Below are 23049 nucleotides of genomic sequence, written 5' to 3'. Positions count from 1 at the left end.
AATCAATTCGGAAGCGAGAATTGGGGGTTGGTGGGCTAGCTGAGGAAAATTGACCGGATCCGAACAACGAAAGATAGTGGAAGAGGGGTTGAATACCTTGAGGATTTCGGATCCGAAAGCAACCGCACCATGTGCAGGGCTGGTGCTTACGACGGGCAACTTTGCATTATGCTTACCTTAAGCTAATAAGCCCCTACGCCCAGTTTTAGTGAGGCCATTTCTTCAGCTGTGGTTTACAAATGCAGAAACCAGATAGTGGAACGTTTGTTAGCTTCCCATAATTTGGTTGTTACTTCGCTCCTTAGGTAGACTAATCGCATACGTATTGTTATGATGACACGTATCGAAAAATCTTGGACTCTAGGTTAAAGGCTGCTTACTTATTACCATTTCTCTCGGAAGAGGTGATCAAGTCTTCTTAGGCAGGCTGGAAGTAATGACAAGATAAAATCTCACAAACATAAACCAATAGGATTTCTGAAGCCCACAGAAAGGGCCCAAAATGAACAGCTCTTAGCACATGGAATGTGATTAATAAGGGAATATGCAATGAAATGAATACCATAGTAGGTGGCTGGCAACTATTCGCTTGAGATCGATTTGAAGCAAGGAGTAGATCTCAGGACGTAGGTTCATGTGACGCTAGTCGCGGAAATAGACCGTGAATTAGTCACGGCCATAGTAGGTAGCTGAAATATGTCTATAGCATTGGGTAGTAATGGTTCCATTACTGTGGAGTTTGAAGCGATGGTAGGGATAGTTGCCCATGAGTTGTGAGGATGCCAACTTGCTTGATAAGCTAGGTTACGCGCTGTTTACGTTTCTGGGAACGCCGAATGGCTTTATATGACAAGCTTTCATAAGCTGTAATTAAAAATCAAGGAAATTAAATGGCTCACAGAAGCATTGCTTTAGGGCAGAACTCCGTAAAAGATATAAAGAGCCATATACCCCAAGCCACATGCCTATCCATATCATATCCATCATTCTTTATTCTAATCGAATCTCAAAATTTCGAACATCTCTGTTTCAGTGTGATAAAAGGCACAATACTTTCGCCTATAAGAGAAACAAAAATGGCTTTAAGAGTTGCGGTGGCTGGTGCTACTGGAGATTTAGGAGTTCCCATTGTAAATGCTCTCCTAGCGGCAGGCTACCGTGTGACAGCCCTTACACGGGAGGGCAGCAATAACGCCTCAAAACTCCCAACCGATTCAAATTTATCCATCACTGAAGTTGACTACTCCTCGGTGCAATCTTTGACAACTGCTCTCAGAGACCATACAGTAGTCGTCTCTACTCTTACCTCTACATTCGTTGACGACCAAAATCCTCTCATCGATGGTGCTATTGCTGCTGGGGTTACAAGATTCATTCCTTCAGAATTCGGCAGCGATGTCACTCATCCTAAACGCAACGCATTACCTGTATTTGAAGGCAAGGTCAAGACTCACGAGTATCTCAAGATCGCTGCAGCTAAGAATCCGGGCTTCACTTACACCGTGATATGCACCGGAGCCTTCTTGGACTGGGGTCTTCATGGCTTCCTGATAAATGTTCCTGAACATACTGCCACTATTTACAATGGCGGCAACATCCCATGCTCGGCTACCAATCTCGATACGATCGGCAAAGCTATCGTCGGAGTTATTCAGCACCTTCCCGAGACAGCCAACCGTCCAGTTTACATTCAAGATACTGTCTTTACTCAAAACCAATTGATCCAGTATGCTCAAGAGAAGGACGGTATTCCATGGAAGCTCACGCATAAATCTACCGAGAAAATGTATGCCGATTCAATGGCGGAAGTGGCAAAGGGAAATAACGATTGGTTGGTCCTGCAGGATTTTGTTTTTAGCGCTTGTTTTGGAGAGGGATATGGGAGTGACTTCTCCCATCTCTTAGATAATGAGCTTTTAGGAGTAAAGGGTTTGACAGACGCTGAGGTTAGGGCACTTGTTGAGAGCCTGTTGTAGTACATGCCAGTCGCAGGAGGAGAAATGGGCGGGGACATACTCCCAGTTGTGAAAATACTCATGTTAATTTTACCAACGCGGGTGCACGGATAATTAGAAGCTTTTAAATCTTAATCGTATCAATATCTGGTCAATATTTCATTCGCTGTGTTGGCAAATCTTGTTACGGTATTGTTTTGTTGTCTCTTGAAGGACGCATCGTCTTTGAGGGCTGGCCACTTGGAAAGTGTCGGAAATTACAACCGCATGCTTCTCAAAACATCAAACTACCATGTTGTTTAATCAATTTCTATTAATTATCTGTAAATACAATGAAGTTTACGCTATGTGTTTAAGCTGCAGGGCGGGTAAATCTCATAAAAAAGTCCGTGACAAGAGTTGTAGCGGAGATGTGGGTTGGCAAGTCACCAGCAGCTATTTGAGAAAAGTTGATATCAGGCGAAGCCCAGTCATGCTCTTAATCGCAAATATGTTAGTCAATGGGGCTTATATAAAATCTTGGATGCATAGATTGGGTCATACTCTGGTCATCGGTCTTGTAATGTTCAATAACAGCCTCTTGGCCATCGCAAGTCCAGCTGAGGTGATGCACATCGTCGTCGAACAAATCTTCTTGCTGGTATTGCTCATCACATTGGTTCCTCTCCGCCCACCGGCTAAGCCTATAGTTTCCCAAGCATTAGCAACCGACTCAGCCGTAGTTATGAGATTAAACGTGGTAACTCACCAGTTCGGAATGGAAGGCTCGATGCCACCCTCGCCCTCACCACCATCATATTTCACATCAGTGTCCGCGCCTCCATGGATCTCGAGGATTGGCATAGGCACGCGAGCCGGCTGACAGTCCTGATAGTTTGCATCGTTATTGGTGTAGAAGGAGCCAGACCCAGGCGCAAAAGCAGCAAACTCGCCACCGACAGTGGCGTTGCAGGCAATAGTATCAACAAAGCCTCCGCCAATGGACAAGCCAGTAGCATAGATTCGAGCACTGTCAATACAATAGTTCTGCCTCAAGTCGACCAGCAAGTCCCAAACGAACTGCAAGTCTTGTTCGACCGTCGCTTCGGAATAATTGGCTCCAGCCCAAGCACCGCCTAGCCCATCTGGATACACCATGATCTTGTCGCCCGTAAACTGCGAAGAATCGAAACCGGTGTCTGCCTCGAAGAAGAGGCCAATGCTACTGGAGCCATGGAAGCCTAGGATAGTTGGGTACTGATTATTCGCATCGTAGCTCGAGGGTACATGTATCAAATAGCTACGGTCGACGCCGCCCGATTGAACATCGCGGGGTTGAGGGATGCCGTTGAATAAGTGAGACTTTCCACAACCAGACGTATCACCGCCAGTGTACGGCGTAGCAGCCGACGCGCAGGCAGCGGATAGCGCGAGGATACTAAGTCTCGTAGCCTTCACCATTGTTGATGTGTGGATTCTTGACTCGATCGCGGTGATGGGCTGGCCGCTCTACTTCATATATAAACGCACCCGTTTCTCCCACTTCTATCTACCCAGCCTTTGAGGTAATTTTCGGTTCCATCAATACCGGAGAACATTCACGTGTCAGGTACAGAGTTCCAACGAGTATACGAGCTACACCGAACTAGGTGGATAGAATTCTCCAAAGCACCGATTAGGAAGGTATTGAGTTTCGAGGCTATCACCGTTCCACGCGCGTTAATCATGCTTTGTAATTTAGACATGGCTGAGACATCTGTTAGCATATCACCTGCGGCGAATCACGATGTACCGAATTTTCCAATACCACCTAACACAAGGTCCAACTGATCCAAGAAAGAGTTTTTTTTTTTTTTTTCTCTCTCAATAATATCTAATGTGCCAAAGTTTATATAATCTTGGGCGGAGTCTTGGCTTTTCCCGTCCAAATTTGGTTCTTTTCACCGCCGCTTGTTTCATCTAAATCGAATCACTCGGCGCAATCAGTAGCCTTTTGATTGGCTCAATCACATAGATATCACAAACGTCTTCTTACTCCTATTTTAAAGCATGTGGCGTTGAGATCAATACACGTGCTCTCTGGCCTAGCTGCCTTATGATGTGCAGCATCAGCATATTTTGGAACGTATGACTGGTCGACTGTACACTGTTGTGTGCGGAAGTCATTACAACGTATTTGTGTTAGGGTAACATGCGTATATAGAAGATTCAAAGGTCATATTATTTGAGGAGCTAGATTGCGAAGACAATGTCGGTAACTACTAGTTAAATCAGGTAGGAACTCGTGGCGCCTATGCTTTGGTAAATGCGCAGGTCATCTTTTACCTCCACTTGTTATCCCAGCCAGCCTGCTCAATGACGAAAGCAATGGCAAGCTCAGAAAATCGAGCCATGTGCTGAGAAAGATTTAGCAAATTTGCCCAAATAAGCAGACAAGGGACACCAACCTCAAGGGAGAAAACTCCAGCGTCGTCGTCAACGTGCATTGTGTCTTTTTCAGTATGAATATAAGGATCATAGTCGCCGACAGATGGGTTGCCCTCCGACGCAAAAGCAGCAGGATACCCAAGCTGTGTATACGACATGTAATCCGAACCAGCACCGCTGATCTTGTTAGCCACCTCATCATACAAAAAACGCACAACACTAGGGGGTTACGGAGTTCTAAACTTACCTAGGCAGCGTAAAGACGTTGGCAGGGATGGAAATATACTCCTTAGCCAAGTCGGCGGCCCAGCTTGTTAGCGGGGCGTCTGCTTCAGTCTCGATGAATCCGATGGATTCGGTCGCGTTTTTGGCAATAAATGCAGTCATATCCTTGGTGGTGTGTTAATGAAACCGTAACAACTGACGACAGGGGGTTCCAAAATACTCACAAACTCCATCATGGCACCAATACGAGCCCCAGACTCTTTCTTGTATCTCGCAACGGCCTGGCTACCCAAGAGCCCGCCCTCCTCGGCAGCATACCAGTGGAATTCAACAGGTCCATTAACGGGAATGAATCCGCTCGATGCCAGAACGCGGAAAGCTTCGAGGATGCTCACCGTACCGGAACAGTCGTCGTCGGCGCCTGGAGAGGGAAGTAGCGGGAACAGATAATTCATAGAGTCTTGGTGCGCGCCGAGAATGGTGAGTGGCAATGAGAAGTTTCGCACTTTGGGCTCAAAGCGAGCAATGATAGAGGATTGAGGGAAAGGATGAGTAAAGAACTCGAGAGAAATGTGGGTGTGGAATGGTGCGTTTTTGATGATCTAGCAATATTGACTTTAGTATGGGAAGCCAGATTGGTCTTATAATGTTTGGACTGAAGTCTATCATACCTCGGCGATGTGGTTATAAAGCCATTGTGAACTCTCCTCGCCAGTGACACTACCAAAATATCGCGTATAATAGCCCGTCATATGCTCAAGAACATCGTGCATCTTCTCAGTGGATACCCGAGGCAGCAATGACTTGACAAGGCGCTGATGCGAAAGTTTGGGCAAGTCTGCATGGTAAAATTAGCAACATTGAATAGCCATCAAATTAATAGGCAGCGCATCGATCCGACTTACGGGCTTCACCGGCGAGCGCATGAACTTGCTCTTTGTAAAAGTCTTCGTGGTCGGTAATATCGGTAAACTTCTTGCCCTTGCGCTTCAAGCGCATTTTATCACCCTCCGTCATCCATTGAGCGCTTGGCTCTCCAAACACGTGAAGGAGGCGTGGTTGAGCTAGCGCTTCAGCAGCCTCGGGATGAAGCGAAACGAACGCGTCAACAGGATCCGGATGTTTCTCCAAGGCAGCGAGAATAGCTAGATCAACTTGGTGGTGCTTAGTTGAAGCGGTGAGATAGATTTGCGCGTCTTGGGACGCGGAACAAGCGGCGAAGAAGCTCGCGCTCAAGAGCAGCGAGCTCGTGCAGATTGACTTCAGCATCGCGGCGGTTGAGTCGTCTCAGTACTTGCTGAAACGTGAGGGAGACAGCGTATGAAAGTGTCAACGTAAGGACGCTTCACCGTCAAAATATTGTGAGCGCTCAAGGAACCTATGTAGGTATGAGTCTGAATCCGTGAACCTGACACCATCTCAAACCCCACTTCCCACGGCGGAGTTGATCCTACAGGCTAACTAACCCCGGGTTCTGTACCCCAAGATAAGAGCCGTCAAACAGTTACAGTAATAAAGAGGCTGTACGTATTCGCCGCAGCCTAAAATAACATGCAATGAGGAGTAGAGCAAAGGTTACAACTTCTTCCAAAGATTATCTTGTTGACGTTAATGTTTTGCTTGCCCGAGCGTTCTTTCATTGCTACGACACGCCAGATGAGGGAAAAGAACTGGAGCCGGAGTTACAGTTCTCGGCTACAGATAAAAATACCAGTGTCGAAGCCGCGAGCTTTAAAGGTGCTGCTCAGAATTATACCCGTTGGTAAATGTATGTAGGAAATATGATTCCAATTACGGTGTTATGCTTGTCTCTTATGCTCGATATCGTTCACTGTAGGTGTACATATTCCTGCGAGTTGTAACCGAATATGACTCCATAGCAGGCATTGGATGCATGCTAATGATACAATATTTAGTGCGTTTGACAACAGTCTGCTCACGCATCTCAATTCTTCACGACTTATAACTACACATATCCGCCATCCCTCGTTATGTTAGCCCTTATATCGACGGGCTCCCACGAATGCACGTATCCTTGCATCCGGCGACTGTTATCGTAACTTTCTCTTCTGTCGGATATCGTCTGCGTGATGACAGTGGATACCGGAATGACGTGTCTATCATCCTCGCGAGGCCATTCGTGTAGTTGTTGCTGCGAGGATGATGTTGAAACTTTTGGAAGCTTATACTGATCATGCTCTTGCTCACTATTCCTAGGAGTTTCTTTTCCCTCGTTTGTGGTGTATCCTTTCGACCTCGGAGATGAGTGTCTTGAGCGGAGAAGTGACATCGATCGAATTGAGGAGTATAGCCTGCTCTGAGAGAATATTTTCAGCCACCAAGCGTATATACCTGGGGTACAGCTGACAATGATAGTTCCAAAAGTGTCGATATATCTATGAGACTTTAGCATAATGTTACTTCACCTAAAACCCCCAATATCATTATAGGCTTACGCGGTGATGGACACATTAGCCCCGTTCCAAGTTGGATCAATAGAACTCCTAAAGACAACAATTCTATAAGCAAGTCCAACTGAGCTTGTAACAATGATACTAAATATTATATTCGTTGTTAGAATTCGACCAAATTGTTCTGCTAAAAGATGGTGGGGAGAAATTTGACACGTACGCGAAGCCGATGAGAAACACGATGATAAGACCATGTTTCTTTTTCTTATCCATCTTCAAGTTGGCGATGATGGGAAACGGCAGGACAAAGATGGCTATATCAACCACCAAGATGCAAACGCCCACAGCTACAGTAACTGGGGCACCCGTAGCACATCTGGCCATGAGTTTGCTATCCCAAACGTCGTGTCCGTGGGGAACGCAGAGCACAGCGAAGAGCGCTGCATGAGTGATCGAGCCCATGGAGAGCAAGATGAGGAGCACAAAACAAGCATTACGAACCCATCGAAGGCTACCGAAGATTCGGAGAAAAAATGCCAGGATGGATGCCTTTGCAAGCCAGTTGCCCGCAGCGCCAAAGAACTGAGATGCGACATGCCTCTATAAAGACAGTTATTGTTAGCATAACCCATATGACTCCATTTCGATGAATGCATACCTTTAGAACCCGGGGTGTAATGACGCTCACAGGTAGATCCCATGCGTGCTTTCCAAGCCCTCTTCCAAAATCTTATGGTGGAGAGTATGAAGGTAAGCGCTGTATTCATGATGCAAAAGACATAATAGAAAGATAGATAATGTGACCAGGTTGACTTACTAGCCGTAAGTAGTCCCCAGTAGACGAGCACAGCTATCTCTGCTCCCAAGCAAAAGCCTGAGGTTCAGTATTAGCGAACATCATTTGCGTAATAGTAGTTTGAACTACGAATTAACAACATTATTCTTACAATCGTCAAGAAATAGGCGCCCGACATTTTTGCAACTCGCATAGATACGAACTGCAACAAAGATGATGCTCAGCGAAATGATGACCCCGCCGATAGATAGGTTTGCCGTTTCCAACGACTGGCCACCTAGGAAGTTTGTTGGTTCCATCTGGGTTTGGGCTTAATGGAAGCTTCGAGAAGTCAATATTTCCTTAGGGAATAGCCATCCTTGCAGAGTTCTAACAAAAAGTCAACGCTCCAATGTCGCTGAGCACGAGTACGGAGCAGCTCGATGGAGACAATGTTTCCTGATATTTATAGAATACTGGAAACATTTACAAGAAGAGCAGACATATTTGGGGTAGGCCATAATATCCTAAAATTGCTAAGGGCGATTTGTCGACCAGCACGCCCTCATGATGCAGGAAGGAATCTTGGCGTCAGACTCTCTAAGACAGTACGACGCTGCGCCATGCCCATCGAGTGGGACACTGCATGTATTTCGGACGTCGATCACGCCTCTTCGTGTTTTTGTCTCACTTGAAGTTTGTACGAAGTAAGCTTGATCCAGATCCTTCTGTGTGTATGTAAGGAGAAGGGCGGCATTTGGTTTGAAGGCATTTTTTCTGACCTTTATTTTGTCATATTCTGTCCAAAATGGAAGAGATTTGCTCACGTGGGAGAAGGGCCCAAGGAGGAGCTGAGTGTTACAGCCTTCTTCGAGATAAATTTATCTTGTTGACGTACAAAATCGACCCTTCATGGACGAATAGGGTTGTTTGTAGTCAAAGGACGAAATACCGATGTGGAATTCAGACCCCATATCCCATCCAAGTGTGCCTTGATGGGAATCTTGAGACAAACACGTAAGGATCTATCGACGGAATCAGGAACATGAGTGTTCCTAATTCCCATTGGGAGGCAGAATCCAGCCTTGCTGGTCTCAGCTGGTTGCCTCTGTGCAATTTTTGATGATGTGTCGTCGTAACGGATGTATCAACTGCTTGGGATATGGCCGGTAATGGATCTCGTTGGTTATAGATATAAAATAGACATTGGATAGCATCTCTCTGTAGTAGGCCAAGAAGATACCAACATTGATCATTGTTACTGAATTACAGCTCGACTAAATCACGATTTGCACTCTAAACAAGAATGGATCAAGCATTCTATACTGCCTTCAGTTGCCTCTTTCTGGGCTTATTACTTGCTCCGTCAATTTTCACCCGACATGGGACTAGACGGGACATGGATAAGTCTCTCACTTGGCGATTCATGCAAGGTCTCCTCTCGGTTGCCAAAAAGCGCATTAATGCATGGCTATTTCTTTTCAGGGGGCCATCTATGATCCAAGAGGAATATGACAAAGTCAGACCACTCTAATTCTACTTATGTTACAATACACCATGGGAATCTAATGAGAATTTTAGTCTAATGGATCTCCATTTTGGATCCAAGCTCCCGAAAATCGCTATCTAGTAGTGTCATCATGGGATCAGATCAAAGAAATCGATGCAGCTCCGGAAGATGTTCTATCTCTCCAGGCGGCAGCCAAAGAGATCTTGCAGCCACGATACACAATGCAAAACTTCAATTGGTTTGATAAGAAGGGTGTGGATGGAACGCCACTCGTGAGAACGCTTAGAACGCTACTCACGAACCATCTCCCCGATATCTTACCTGATGCTCGGCGGTCTATGTCCGCACTCTTCGATAGTATCCTTGAGTCACACTCAATGGTCAACGGTAAGATACCGGAAATCTGAAGTTGATCGTCATTGAGATGTATTGCTGATACATTGCGAAGGATCGTACACAACTCCGCTATTCCCCATGGTTATTGAGGCTATCGCACTCACAAATGCAGCTGCTTTCTTCGGAAGGGACCTAGGTGCGTAAGATTAACCAGTGTGAAAGAATTCATTATTAATTATCTATTTGACAGCTTGTAACAAAGAGTTCATGAGCGCCGCCATGAACTTCATCGAGCAAACGCTTATAACAGCGGAAGTCGTACGAGTGCTTCCTAGCGCCATTGCACCGTAAGAGAATAGATCACAAATGAACATACATTCGCTGGAGCATTTCTAATCCTGATTAATTAGCTTCATTGGAAACCTTCTAGCAAAAAAGCTAGGTGCTGGTAAAATTCTTTACGATTCATTAATACCTATTGCAGAGGAACGTCTGGAAGAGAAAGCGCGAAAAAGTCTTGGACAAACCGTGCCTGAGCATGTGAGTATTGCTCGTTTGGCTCATTGGTACACAAACCGTTATGTTTCATTAACTAATAGGCACAATAGCATGATTGCGTCCAATGGGTTATGGAATGCTCGCCTCGATCAAAGCCATGGTCTGCAGACCGAATAGTCCATGAGTTAATGGCACTCTGGTTTGGGTCAGTCCATATAACATCAACGGTAAGTGAATGTTCGATTTATGTTATGCTTATGCTATGTTAATTAAAGCTGATCGCAAAATCACGCCAGACTGCTTGCTTCGCACTTCATCATCTCTGTATTCACTCTGAGTATATTGAGCCCTTGCGAAACGAAATTGAAAGCACCGGGTGGGCAAATTTCGACAAATCGGGAGGTAAAGCTTTTCCACTACTTGACAGCTTCATGAAGGAATCTGCCCGAATGAATCCGGTAGAGTCAGGTAAGTTCTTTTAATACAATACCTTCCCTATGCCGCAGAAGTAGAAGGAGTGACAATTATCTCAGTGAGCTCTCGTCGCATGGCTCTGAAACCATTCGAGCTATCTGACAGCTCTAGAATCGAGCCTGGAGAATGGATCTGTACAGCTCCACGAGGCATGATGGCAGATGCTCGCTATTATGCGGATCCGCAAAAGTTCCAAGGCTTCCGCTTTGTTGATCCGGATTTGCTCGACAAGAAGGTTTCTGGAATCTCTGGCGATGGTGTTCCACAAGAAACGCCATCCAAATTTACAGACATTGCCGACTGGCAGCTTTGGGGTACAGGGCGTTCGGCATGGTGAGTAACGATTGACTCTCAATTAAAACTACAGGACCAACACTGACAAGTAACGGTGTGCTAGCCCTGGTCGGTTTTACGCAACCGCTGTCATGAAGACTCTCCTTGCATTGTTTATTACCAAGTACGACATGCAGCTCGAAGATCCCAAGGCAGCCCGATACTTTGCATGGCGCACCTTCATTTATCCCTTCACAAGCACGAAAGTGGTGCTTCACCCTCGTTCTGCTGCGTAACCTCTTTTTCTTTGTCCTTTTCTTTTCTTTCTGTCTTTCTTTTTTTCTTTGTGTCTTTCTTTTTCTGGATACATATTGGCAAGGGATTTGACGGCTAGATGGTACGAGTATTTGCAATTGTGTTCAGTGTTTTTTACAGACTAGAATAGAGTCCAATCAAATCTTATAGACGTCGCATTTGTGAAACACTGACACACTCACTGATCACATGGTTCTTTCGGTGCCGCATACCAGAAGGCGGAGTAAGTGACACAAAATGGTTGGCTCGAGTAAAACATGTGTCCAGTGCCCATAGGATGCGATGATCCTACATTGACGGGCCAACAACACATGCGCCGTTTGCGTGTATACTGTACATGTCAGCCCGCCCTTTGTGAGACAATGCAGGCTTCAGTTGCTTTTTAAATTATCGACGCTTTTTCTCCAGCCACAATCCTCCTCTTCTCTCTTCCATCGACGGATTTCTACCATCTTAGTGTCGTGGGTAGGACAATATTCCCATCATCCATTCTGATCCACAATATCATACGCATATAATGTTCGAACACTTTGAGTTACGGCACATTATGCCGCTCTTGGTCGCATCTGCCACGACATTCGGTGGCCTCTGGCCCTTCTGGTCGCCGAAAAACGCCATGCTCGAGTTTGGTTTGCCCGAGAGCATTGCCGACGCCCCTGCTGCACAGCCTGTCATGGTGCTTTGCAGCGCACGCACCACCGCTCTCGGCATGCTCATGTTTACCTTTTACCAACAGGAGAAACTTGCAGCTGTGGATACCGTCATGGCTGTTATGGGTGCCTACCTGGGCATCGTGGATGGTTACGTGTGCTGGAAGGAAGGAATGCCAGGCAAGGCTGTGTTTCGTTGTGTCTCGGGAATGGTCATCGCGGGATGGGGGTTGATTGGATTGACGGAAAGTGGCTTCTAGAGTGGCAAACGGGTATCTGTGAAGCTTCCGATGCCCCTGTCCAAAGTTTATCTGACACTTGGCGTAGCTTAATTACTGGATGGAATTGGGGGCTAGTTGAATACAAAAGGCGCCGTCACACGGCTAGCTCACTTGTCTCCGCGACATATTATGATAGATGGAGCCTGACTCCGTGATATGAGACATGGATGAGAGATCGGCATCCATGTGGACTAGCACGTATGGCTGAGCCCGTTGGAATGTCTCTGATAATGAAGAGGATCAGACGTTTCATTTCATTGAAGCGCCCGCCAACATACTCCATAGACCGCGTGGGAAGTCATAAATTGTACAGACTAGGTTGCTTGAGAGAATACAAGGCATAATTACCGACCATTTGTCTATCATATATGAAGAAGGGTGCAACAGACTGTGGCCAACGCGCAAACTCGGGCGAGTCAGGAGAGCAGACGTTTCCGGAGGTTGAGCGAAAAATCTGACCGCATTCTGCATTCTGAACTGTAATTATTCACGTCACAACTATTATTTACTCATAGAAAAGGTCAACATCGGATGAGCTATTAGCTATTTGGAAGTTATCCATCTGTGCAGTATTATACCGTCAAAATGGGCGCCCCAGAAACAGCGGTAATATCGTCAGATACAGATGTACAATCCCAACAAGTTCAACCACAGTCAACAGAAAAGGATAATGGGGATATTCGAGTTGGCGAGGCAGAAAAATTCCAGCACTCATGGAGACTGTGGTGTGTCTTCATTGTTCTTTGTTTATTGTCATTCATCTCTGCCATTGATGCCACCATCGTCACCACTTCGCTGCCAACAATCACACGCGACATTGGCGGCAGCCAAGAATATGTTTGGGTCGTCAACTCGTTTCTCTTCACGTCTACAGTCCCGCAGCCGCTCTTTGGCCAGATCTCGGATATCTTTGGCCGCCGAAATCCCATGATTGTCGCCATTGCCCTTTTCGGTCTTGGTAGTGGGCTTGCTGGTGGCGCTCAAAATCCCAGGATGCTCATAGCAGCTCGAACCATACAAGGCCTTGGTTCAGGTGGATTGTATGTGCTTTCGGATATAATTGTATGCGACATGGTTCCTCCTCGCCACCGGGGCCCCTACCTGAGCGCCATTCTCTCGACGGCAGCTATCGGGACGACTATTGGGCCCATTATCGGTGGTGCCCTGGCCCTGAAGAATTGGAGATGGATATTTTGGCTGAATCTACCGGCCGCAGCCATAGGATTGCTCGCCATTGTCCTTATCCTCAATGTCAAGTATACGCGCAGTCCGTCGTGGCGCCATGCCCTTTCTCGGGTTGACTTCCTGGGCAACATCATATTCGTGCCATCGATGGTCAGCATATTCTTTGGTCTAATTATGGGCGGCACTCGTGGTTATCCTTGGAGTTCTTGGAAGATCATCGTACCTCTTATTCTTGGGGTCCTTGGGTGGATCACGTTCCATATACACCAGGCCTCGCCAGTGTGTCGAGAACCAAGCATGCCGCCTCGACTGTTTAAACACCGCACATCATCCGGGGGGTTCATTATCATTTTTCTGGGAGCAATCATACTCCAAGCTATCAACTATTTCTTGCCTGTCTACTTCCAAGGAGTCAAGGGAGCCACGCCACTGATGTCGGGAGTTTATTTCCTGGCTTTTGCTCTGGCTATCATGCCTTTTGGCGGCATGGCCGGATTTTTCATGTCCAAGACTGGCCTTTACATACCTCTACATTGGTTGGGCTTTGCCCTCAGCGCCATCGGTGTCGGATTGTTCTCAACTTTGGATGAATCTTCTAGTCGAGCAGCGTGGATTGGCTACCAAGTCCTTGCTTCAGGTGGTACTGGAATTATCTTTACAGCCACGCTACCATCAACACTGGCAGCGCTCCCCGAGTCAGACGTGGCTGTTGCTACAGGCACTTATTCATTTGTGCGTTCATTCGGGCTGGTCTGGGGCGCTACTATGGCATCAATAGCCTTCAACGGCCAAATAAATACACATGCCGCTTCCATAAGTAACCAGGAAATACGCAACTTGCTTATAGACGGAGGTGCATACGCATATGCTGCTGTACAAAATGGCGGTATAGCCGAATTGCCAGACCCTACCCGAAGCCAGGTTATCGCCGTCTATGTAAAAGCTTTGAGAGTCGTGTGGTGGATTGTTACGGCCATCTCAGGCCTAGGCTTTTTAGCCACCTTTATTGAGAAACATGTTGAGCTTCGTAAGAGTCACTCAACAGAATATGGACTCTCAGAGGAGGATAGTGCGAGGGATGGGCGTCAGACTTTAGTTCCAGACGCAAGGGAAAGAGTATGACCACGGATTAAAAACGAGGACACCGGAAGAGGGCGGAGAATAGAATTTATATAATAGCATAATGAAGAAATGCGTCCTGCTCAATGCTCCCAATTTGGGTAACCAGCGCGATGCCTCAGCTAAACTCCTAAATGAACTGCTGCCGAATCAATAGAGACGGCGGTTGGCTGCTGGTGGTTTACGAACCTGGTGCTAGCGTTCCTCGCTGCTTGAAAGGTTAAATGCACGCTCTCTTTTCATTAGAACGGCATTTGATGGTATTAGGCGCCTTTGGGCACCATTGGCTCTAGGATTACGCCCGGGGTTGTAGAGTCCCAATTGAGTATTACATCCGATCGTATGTGATTTGATGACAGCTGAATCTTATGTAGAACGGCAATGTTTGGAGAGAAAAAGAGAAGTAGTCTCCAGCGACTTGCTTACAGGGTGGTCTATCTTCAAATTCTACCCGCAGGCTTTCGTCATCTGTCATTAACAGCCTCGCAGCAGTAATTTCAGGGTCTATATTTGATAGGCATTCAAAGATTCCATGTGACATTACTATATTTTCATTGGGCGATTTCTCTATGCATGTACGCCCATTATGGAGACCAGACTCTCGTCCTCGGTCATCGATGCGGCTCGATTCGACAAACGCGGAAGCTTGACGTTCTAAGATGTCCAGCGCACCACCGATATGATGCATTCAATCGTGTCATTTCAAAACCATTGGATGGACATTTATAGGCTCATGCACCCTGTTGTAATACGTCATTCATCTCTGAGCCCGATATGGGGAATCTCCATGAGACACATTGCGGCTGACCGACGGGAGATTATTTTCTTGGTCCACGTATCCATCTCGAGCCCCTCTGCGTGATGGGCAACTAGAATGTCGTTCAGGAATTGGGCTTCGGGCATAACGTTCGCATGAGACGTTGTGCAACGGCTAGAGACTTGCACTGCGGCTCGTGTGTAATGTGACTGCTTCCCACAATCTCGGGATCAACAACACTGCTGTCAACCCCATCTATTTCCTGCAGTCTACAGATCAGTCCACGTTGTATACCTAATATTAGCTTGCGGGATCGAGTTGGAGACGTCAAAGACATGCTGAGCGTAGAAAATTGGTCCACATAGCCTTTTCACCCATAATATTTATAGAGGCGTAGATTTCTACTCAAGTTTCAATACACCGCAAGGGCACATTTTTTATTCCGCCAAGTCAGCCACGATGAGCCAATCACAATATACCTATGAAGATTACACCATTGGTTGGGTCTGCGCGTTACCGAATGAGCAAGCAGCCGCATTGTTCATGCTGGACGAGAGGCATGAAGACCTCGTCAACCCATCAAACGATCAGAATGCATACACTCTCGGAAGCATCGGGAAGCACAAAGTTGTTATCGCTGGCCTACCCAAGGGAAGGTATGGCAATAACAGCTCAGCAACAGTGGCAACCCGAATGATATCTACCTTCCCAAACATTAGAGTCGGCCTAATGGTTGGAATTGGCGGAGGCATTCCAGAAAAGACTCGACTCGGTGATGTGGTCATTAGCTGCCCAAGTGGCACGGAGCCGGGTGTCGTCCAGTGGGATATGGGTAAAGCAGAACATGGTGGTCAATTCAAGAGAACTGGGTCACTGGCTCCTCCACCAACTGCTTTGCTCACAGCTTTGGGAAAGTTCGAGGCTGATCAAATCACATCAAGGGCGAAGATGCTCAGTTACCTGGATGGTTTGAAAAGCATGCCCACCGTCCCAAGAAGCTTTTTGAAGTCGGATTCTCTCAAAGATGTCTTATTCGACCCCACATATGCCCATGTGAAAGGAGAAGACTGCAGTCGATGCGATGAGAAGAAGTTGGTCCAGAGAAAGACAAGAGAAGATGACATGGTGATCCATTGTGGTCTAATTGCATCAGGCAACCAAGTGATCAAGGATGCAGTTCTTCGAGATAAACTGTATCAGATGTTTGACAAGAATGTCTTGTGCGTTGAGATGGAAGCTGCGGGCTTGATGAATGACTTTCCTTGCATTGTTATTCGAGGGATCTGTGACTACGCCGACTCCCACAAGGATGATAAGTGGCAAGATCATGCCGCAGCCGTTGCAGCAGCGTGTGCAAAGGCATTCCTAGCGGTAGTACCGGCAAGTGAGGTAGATAAACTTCAGCGAGTCCAAGGTACGTTGTGTTGAGGGAGATCTTTGGTTAGATTGCAAATATAACTCATCTCTTCTACTAGTGTCGATCACCCCAAGTGTCCTTCAAGGCGCCAAGTCTTTGGTGGCAGGATGGTGGGGAGACAAGCAAAATACCCTCTCTACACCAGGTATGTCAATACCGCACTGGACTTATCCCTCACTCCAACTAACGATGTGATAGCTGCAAGTTCGCCTACCAGTGAGCCTGAAGATACTAAGAAAGACGAGAGCCAAAAGACTTTAGCGCTTGAAACAATTCCTTCAACGGATACAAACACTCCATCAACAGATACAAACGTGGATTCCATGTCTACAGAGCCTAACTCTGGTTCAAGGTCAAGAGAAGCCAGCCCGGACAGGAGTATACCTACGCAAAAATCTCTAGAATCATTGCTCCAAGAAGCTCCGGCATTACTAACAAAGATGGTCCAAGAAGGACAAGTTGAACGCGCTTTGGATGCCTTAATTACGAGTCTGAACAATCTCAGAATCCCGCAAAGAGACATAAGCACGCCGCGAAATGTTGTGCCGCCGAATGTTGTGCCGCCAAAGGTTGTGTCGCAAGACCCTGGCTGGAACGTTTTTCCACAAACGCCGCCTATGTCACCACAAAGTACCGCTTGGACCGTCAGTGCAAACAACGGCTCTGTGCAAGATACTCACGGTCTTGGCTCAAGAAATGGCACCTATATTCCAGCACAACCACCGCGAAGCCAATCATGGCCTCCTAGCGGAGACAGCGGCTATGTGCAAGATCCTCGCGGCTATGGCTCAAGAAGAGGCAGCTACGTCACATCACAACCTTTGCCTGCATACTACGGAAATGTGTCTCCCTCCGTCTACCATTCGCAAGCCGAGTGTGGTAATCCAAGTTTTATCCGGAGCCAAACATACCCGAATGACCGGCGCTTCAACCAGCCTTCGACTTACCAAACAACACAATATCCGGATTATGGACGCAACGCATACGATGTTGATCATAGGGTATTACAAACGAAGTACTACCCAAAGCCACCATTGTGGATTCCAAATCCTCAAAACAATTCGATACGAGACGGTTATTACGAGGGTACTCATCAGCAGGAATACAACGCTCGAATGAACGTACCAGGATATGCCTCGGATGTTAGTTCCAATGGCTATCAATTCACAGAACCTCAGAGACAGACGAGGTACTCAGAGTTACCCACGAATAATGATATACCCCAGCAACAGAACAGTGCCAATCTCAATGCAGGCCGAGGATATCCTGGTACGGCCCATTCAAGTATAAGCCCAACCCGACAGAACGAGATTCTCAGTGGAGGATTATTCTCGCAGATTAAGAAAGGGGATGCCGCCGCTGTGAAAAGACTATTGGAACAAGGCGCTGACATTGAGAAGACCAATGTCGATGGGCTGACTCCGCTTTGGTGTGCAGTACAGCTTGGGAAATGCGACGTTATCCAAGTACTTCTTGATAAGAAAGCGGATATTGAGTCGCTAAATACTCGCGGTCAAAATATTTTGGAGTGGGCTGTGGAAAATCGGGAGCAGAAAATTATTGACATGTTATTCCCATGAAGATGTATTTCAGTTGTGTTGGGGACTTAGATATACCTAGTTGAACATGTAATTGATATGGGAACCAAAAAAATCGACTACCAAATGCGGGCTGCATTTCTACCAGCTATAGTTTAACAAGGTCATACATCACTGGGCATCCAATTATGCTGAGATCAGTATTGTGTCTACTTGAGATGGGTCTCAGACAGCAGGTGAATAAACACAATGGCGTCAAAAGCCCAGGTCCAATTACTGCGATAGGTATGGTGTGAGGCTCTTGTCAACCGTAGATTTGTTCCTTATGAGGCTAAAGCGTCATACCTAAAAGCAAGGCGAGCATGGAAGGGGCCGGCGCTAAACCATTCCCTCCAATTATGGATTCTTTTCATGAGTTAGAGTTTAATATATCGACGTATGTTGAGAGATGGCTTGAGTTTTGCCTTGGAAAATGAAGCCTATGGAGGTATTCCCTACATGTTTAGCCATGTTTGGCTCATGCTGTGCCTCGTATCTGAGAATTGAATGCAATGCCATGAAGCACGAGTGGTGTAATCAAGGTACAAGTAGCCGATATACACCTGGCATTTATATAAGGTGACGAATTCTCCGATCGTGTCTACCTGCAGAAAGAATATATTAGGATTCGGCTGCAGCCGAATCACCCATACCACTCCACTAATATATAAAGTTAATGAACGTATGTTACATGTAGGCCGCGTCCTATTAATTTTTATGTGGACCAAAAATGAGCTCAAAATCTCTCGGCCATCGTTATCACAAATATTAGTATTAGGCTTTTGTCAGACATGATAGTATCGAATGACATTATATATTTTCTATCCGCTGAAAAGCCAAATGAGGGGCCGAGGCATAGGATTCTGTCATCTGCATTGGATAGGCAGTCAATCGCGTTCAAACCGGTGAGAGCTAGAGCAGGCAGCCTTGCAGTGCATCGTTACACAAAAAGCTGGCGGTGCCTGAATGGTTCAATGCTGGCCTCGTGGGGCTATATCTTAGACAATTTGACTCGTATTCGACAAAGAATTTGTTCAATTAGCTTGCGTTCGCGTCACCGAGACTTTCAGCCACATGAGTCAGTTTGTTTGCAGACTTAGGTACATGTATTCGTGCCCAAGGGGGAGAGGGCTACCAAATTGTAACAAAGGGGTGCCATGGATGTGCATATCAATGTGTGCCTGCCGACACGGTGTTGCCCCTCGACTTGATACCTCTCAGAGCTGCCTTGAACATGATTTGGGATTGTTCATATGCCACATGCAAGCCATAGCATCGCTCACAAAATGCAATTTGTTAACCGCGTGTATCCGACACTTCGTCCCTACTCGCCGATTTGTGTATGTACATAGGCCGCAAGCAAAAACTTTAAAAACTTTGGCACTGTCTTGGTATTCGCTCGCATGACCTTTGATACGTGTACTTTCAATGCTGCCCCCGCGTCAACCACCTTCAGCCTCATCTGATTCAGAAGACACCTCCAAGGGAACGTCCCCAGCAACATCGCTCTCAGATGACCAGCAGCAAGAAGACGAGAGCGACGATTTAATGTCTCGACCAAATCGCCGAAGGCGCGAAGGCACGAAGGAGAAGATACTCTCAGAGGTGAGGGGGTTGGTAGGACTGAAAGAAGTCAAAGAACAGTTTGACAATATCGAGAGCTGCATTCGCATTTGCCACCTCCAGCAAACAAATCCCAGAGCAGAGCGTTGGCATGCCGTTTTCCAGGGAAATCCAGGAACCGGTAAGTCTCTGCTTATCGTTCTAGTTTCTAGTAGAAAAGGGTGTTGACGCTACTATGAAAGGAAAAACCACCGTTGCTCGACTATATGCAAAGTTTCTGCGATGCATGCACATCGTCCAATCGCGAACATATAAAGAGACCTCTGGAGCACAACTCGTGTGTATGGGACCGAAAGAAGTCAAAGAACTATTTGAATCACCAGGTGCCAACCCGCTTCAAAGTTTTCTAGGCGGCAGAGCTCCCCAGCGGCTAGCGCCGCCGCGCGGCGGTCATTCCGACGACGATGACGATGATGAAGATGATGACCCAGCGTCATTTAAGCGCACCAGCTCTTCACTTGAGCCAGGCTGTCTCTCGGACGGAGGAGTTTTGTTTGTGGATGAAGCATACCAACTCACCGCTCCACATGTACCAAGTTCCGGACGTCAAGTTCTAGATATCATCCTTACGGAGATTGAGAACAATATTGGCAATCTGGTTGTCATATTTGCGGGATACAAAGAGGAGCTTGAATCGTTTTTCGGACACAATCCAGGACTGCAAAGTCGAATACCACATATCTTCCCCTTCAAAGATTTTAACGACCAAGAATTGCTACATATCCTCGCGAATCGGATTCAGAAGAAATATAATAGTAAAATGAATGCTGAAGATGGACTCTATGGAAAATTTATGCGGATAGCTATCCGTCGACTAGCCAGCAGCCGAGGGAAGAAAGGATTTGGCAACGCTCGTGCCGTGGAAAACGTCTTACTCAAAATATGGGAGCGACAAGCTAAGCGACTATCGAAGTATAAACATTTAGCACAGGGTCATGTTTTCACATTTACAAAAGAAGATATACTGGGGCCAGATCCTGACGACGTGAGACGTACAAGCTTAGCTTGGAACAAACTTAACCAGCTTACCGGACTGAAGGAAGTCAAAGAGTCTATTAACAACATGTTTGAGGCGCTTGTGGTGAATTACAAACGAGAAATGGCCGAACTAGCACCGTTGACCTTTTCATTGAATAGAATCTTTATCGGCTCACCAGGTACAGGCAAAACAAGTGTTGCCAAATTGTACGGCCAGATATTGGTTGACTTGGGCTTACTTAGTAATGGCGAGGGTAGGTATACGTATCGCCTCTGCTACTCTGCTTTATTGATTGATGGCTCTCAGATATGACTAACACTTGACATTTTGACAGTGGTCACCAAGAATCCTGCCGATTTTATTGGAGAGGCTGTCGGGAAATCAGAAGCAAACACCAAGTCTATCCTGGCTGCTACGGTCGGCAAAGTCCTCATCATCGACGAGGCTTATATGTTAGATCCGGGAGAGTCGTCTAAGCACAGTGATTCATACAGGTCCTCTGTGCTTGATACACTGGTTGCTGAAGTGCAAAGTGTACCCGGAGAAGATCGCTGTGTAATTCTTCTTGGGTACGAAGATAGACTAAAAGAGATGTTTCGCAACGCCAACCCGGGCCTCTCCGGGAGATTTGCAGCAGACAAACCATTTCGGTTCGAAGATTTTACTCCCGTACAACTTTGGGATATCTTGAATAAGAAATTAGCGGCTCGGAACTTGCAGGCAACGAAAGAAGGATTAGCGACCGCGATGGAGGTCTTGAACCGAGCCCGAATGCGCCAAGGCTTCAGCAATGGAAGAGAAGTGGATAATATTCTGTCTTCAGCAATGGAGAACCACTTACAAAGACAGTCGAAGACAAATGGGCCTAACTATGGTCATGATATGATCCTAAGTCCAGAGGATTTTGATCCAGACTACGGCCGAGCCAAATATGCGGCAACCAATTGCCGAGCCACCCTACAAAATCAGGTATCAAAGTCCATCATCAGTCAATTGGAGGAATACCAGCGATTACTCAATATTACTAAACTACGAGGGGCTGGCGCTGCTTCTCTTGTCCCAACCTCATTCGTCTTTAAGGGACCGGCAGGTACGTTACACGGCTACCCTCATTTACACAAACCATAAGTCCTTTCAGCAATTCGTAAATAGATGAGAAGAGGAGATGTTAATCTATACATAACCACAGGTACTGGAAAGACGACAGTTGCTCGATATATGGGCACTTTATTATACGACCTAGGGCTCATTGCCACCAAGACATTCGTCGAGTGCTCGGCGTCAGATTTTATTGGCGAGCACGTCGGCCATACAGCTCCCAAGACCAGAGCGCAATTTGAGAAGGGCCTAGGAGGAGTCCTTTTCATCGACCATGCCCATCAACTTAATCAAGGCGGATATGGTACCGAAGCGATCAATGAGTTCGTCCGTCTTCTTCAAAAGCACAGCGGGAAAATTGTCATTATTCTAGCGGGCCCTTCTGAGGAGATCGAATCACTCATGGCAAAAGCACAAGGGCTCGATAGCTCTTTCTTTAAGGAAATATTCTTCCAAAAGCTGACAGCCCAAGAATGCATGGCATTCCTAAGGAAAATACTAAGCGAAAATGGAATCAACGACTGCTTCTCATCCAATCAGGCAGTCCACCACATTTTCACAAATCAGTTTGAAATACTGTCAAATCTAACACATTGGAAGAATGCCAGCGATGTGAAGTCATTGTCACAGTGGATGGTCATGGATGCTCTGACAAATTGGATCCCTCAAGGCCAAGGCAGCATAGGGCCCAGTCTGTCAATCACACAGGCAAATCTTTACTTCCAGAAAATGTTCGACAAGAAGACAGCTATGCAAATGAGCGACCCTAATAATATAGTGGACCTCTTCCGCCAAACTGACTCTGCTCATATGGCGAACAGTTTCCACATGTCAGAAGACAAGTCCGAGGCTAAGTGTGAGGCCAAGTGTGAGGCCAAGTGTGAGGCCAAGTGTGAGGCCACTTTCAATACACAAGCTGTACACGCAGCCACAGACATGAGGGTTTCAGTAGACATGGAAAAGACAGCACATGTGGCTTATGATGAGCAGTGGGATAAAGTCAAATCTGTACAAGAAGCTCTGAAGCATATTGGTCAATGCGAGGCGGGTTTTGACTGGGTTAGAGAAGGAAGCGGCTACAGGTGCAAGGGCGGAAGTCATTATGTGACTGACTCGCAGATACAGTCTTATTCCTCATGATGTTACATATTGGTTCGGGCGGAGGCATTTCTCATTCATTTACTT

General features: G+C 46.5%; 9 protein-coding genes across 9 annotated transcripts; 6 read left to right on the top strand and 3 right to left on the bottom strand.

Annotated features, from left to right (window-relative positions):
• Positions 1–1076: 1076 nt before the first annotated feature.
• On the top strand, positions 1077–1976 carry M431DRAFT_100089 (hypothetical protein; the record flags this gene model as incomplete). The annotated part of the gene is made up of 1 exon (XM_024911163.1): positions 1077–1976. One exon carries the CDS (start codon positions 1077–1079, stop codon positions 1974–1976), a length of 900 nt encoding a protein of 299 aa, XP_024768160.1.
• A 304-nt stretch (positions 1977–2280) lies between these two features.
• Positions 2281–3427, bottom strand: M431DRAFT_128325 (carbohydrate esterase family 1 protein). The gene is made up of 3 exons (XM_024912366.1): positions 2704–3427; positions 2499–2638; positions 2281–2432 (listed from the first exon to the last, which is right to left on the bottom strand). The coding sequence occupies exons 1-3, from the start codon at positions 3393–3395 to the stop codon at positions 2308–2310; spliced, it is 957 nt and encodes a 318-aa protein (XP_024768159.1). The 5' UTR covers positions 3396–3427; the 3' UTR covers positions 2281–2307.
• An 828-nt stretch (positions 3428–4255) lies between these two features.
• On the bottom strand, positions 4256–5855 carry M431DRAFT_99871 (hypothetical protein; the record flags this gene model as incomplete). Its single annotated transcript, XM_024925203.1, has 6 exons — positions 4256–4330; positions 4382–4538; positions 4609–4751; positions 4811–5188; positions 5258–5424; positions 5492–5855. 6 exons carry the CDS (start codon positions 5853–5855, stop codon positions 4256–4258), a joined length of 1284 nt encoding a protein of 427 aa, XP_024768158.1.
• A 697-nt stretch (positions 5856–6552) lies between these two features.
• Positions 6553–8092, bottom strand: M431DRAFT_10924 (hypothetical protein; the record flags this gene model as incomplete). The annotated part of the gene is made up of 6 exons (XM_024911704.1): positions 6553–6982; positions 7043–7141; positions 7218–7597; positions 7656–7726; positions 7815–7871; positions 7945–8092. The coding sequence occupies 6 exons, from the start codon at positions 8090–8092 to the stop codon at positions 6553–6555; spliced, it is 1185 nt and encodes a 394-aa protein (XP_024768157.1).
• A 1106-nt stretch (positions 8093–9198) lies between these two features.
• Positions 9199–11159, top strand: M431DRAFT_100004 (hypothetical protein; the record flags this gene model as incomplete). Its single annotated transcript, XM_024911152.1, has 9 exons — positions 9199–9291; positions 9354–9669; positions 9731–9814; positions 9869–9965; positions 10029–10158; positions 10227–10343; positions 10413–10584; positions 10650–10923; positions 10988–11159. The coding sequence occupies 9 exons, from the start codon at positions 9199–9201 to the stop codon at positions 11157–11159; spliced, it is 1455 nt and encodes a 484-aa protein (XP_024768156.1).
• Positions 11160–11695: 536 nt separating this feature from the next.
• On the top strand, positions 11696–12088 carry M431DRAFT_100144 (hypothetical protein; the record flags this gene model as incomplete). The annotated part of the gene is made up of 1 exon (XM_024911170.1): positions 11696–12088. One exon carries the CDS (start codon positions 11696–11698, stop codon positions 12086–12088), a length of 393 nt encoding a protein of 130 aa, XP_024768155.1.
• A 606-nt stretch (positions 12089–12694) lies between these two features.
• Positions 12695–14416, top strand: M431DRAFT_10921 (hypothetical protein; the record flags this gene model as incomplete). The annotated part of the gene is made up of 1 exon (XM_024911703.1): positions 12695–14416. The coding sequence occupies one exon, from the start codon at positions 12695–12697 to the stop codon at positions 14414–14416; it is 1722 nt and encodes a 573-aa protein (XP_024768154.1).
• Positions 14417–15407: 991 nt separating this feature from the next.
• M431DRAFT_155677 (hypothetical protein) lies at positions 15408–18380 on the top strand. Its single transcript, XM_024912936.1, has 3 exons — positions 15408–16584; positions 16646–16732; positions 16786–18380. The coding sequence occupies exons 1-3, from the start codon at positions 15630–15632 to the stop codon at positions 18165–18167; spliced, it is 2424 nt and encodes an 807-aa protein (XP_024768153.1). The 5' UTR covers positions 15408–15629; the 3' UTR covers positions 18168–18380.
• Positions 18381–19712: 1332 nt separating this feature from the next.
• On the top strand, positions 19713–23004 carry M431DRAFT_99995 (hypothetical protein; the record flags this gene model as incomplete). The annotated part of the gene is made up of 4 exons (XM_024925214.1): positions 19713–19908; positions 19970–21019; positions 21101–21856; positions 21956–23004. The coding sequence occupies 4 exons, from the start codon at positions 19713–19715 to the stop codon at positions 23002–23004; spliced, it is 3051 nt and encodes a 1016-aa protein (XP_024768152.1).
• Positions 23005–23049: the final 45 nt, after the last annotated feature.

The sequence above is a fragment of the Trichoderma harzianum genome (genome assembly GCF_003025095.1).
Source record: "Trichoderma harzianum CBS 226.95 unplaced genomic scaffold M431scaffold_25, whole genome shotgun sequence".
In the NCBI taxonomy this organism is placed as follows: Eukaryota; Fungi; Ascomycota; class Sordariomycetes; order Hypocreales; family Hypocreaceae; genus Trichoderma; species Trichoderma harzianum.
This window is presented reverse-complemented; position numbering and strand designations above follow the sequence as displayed.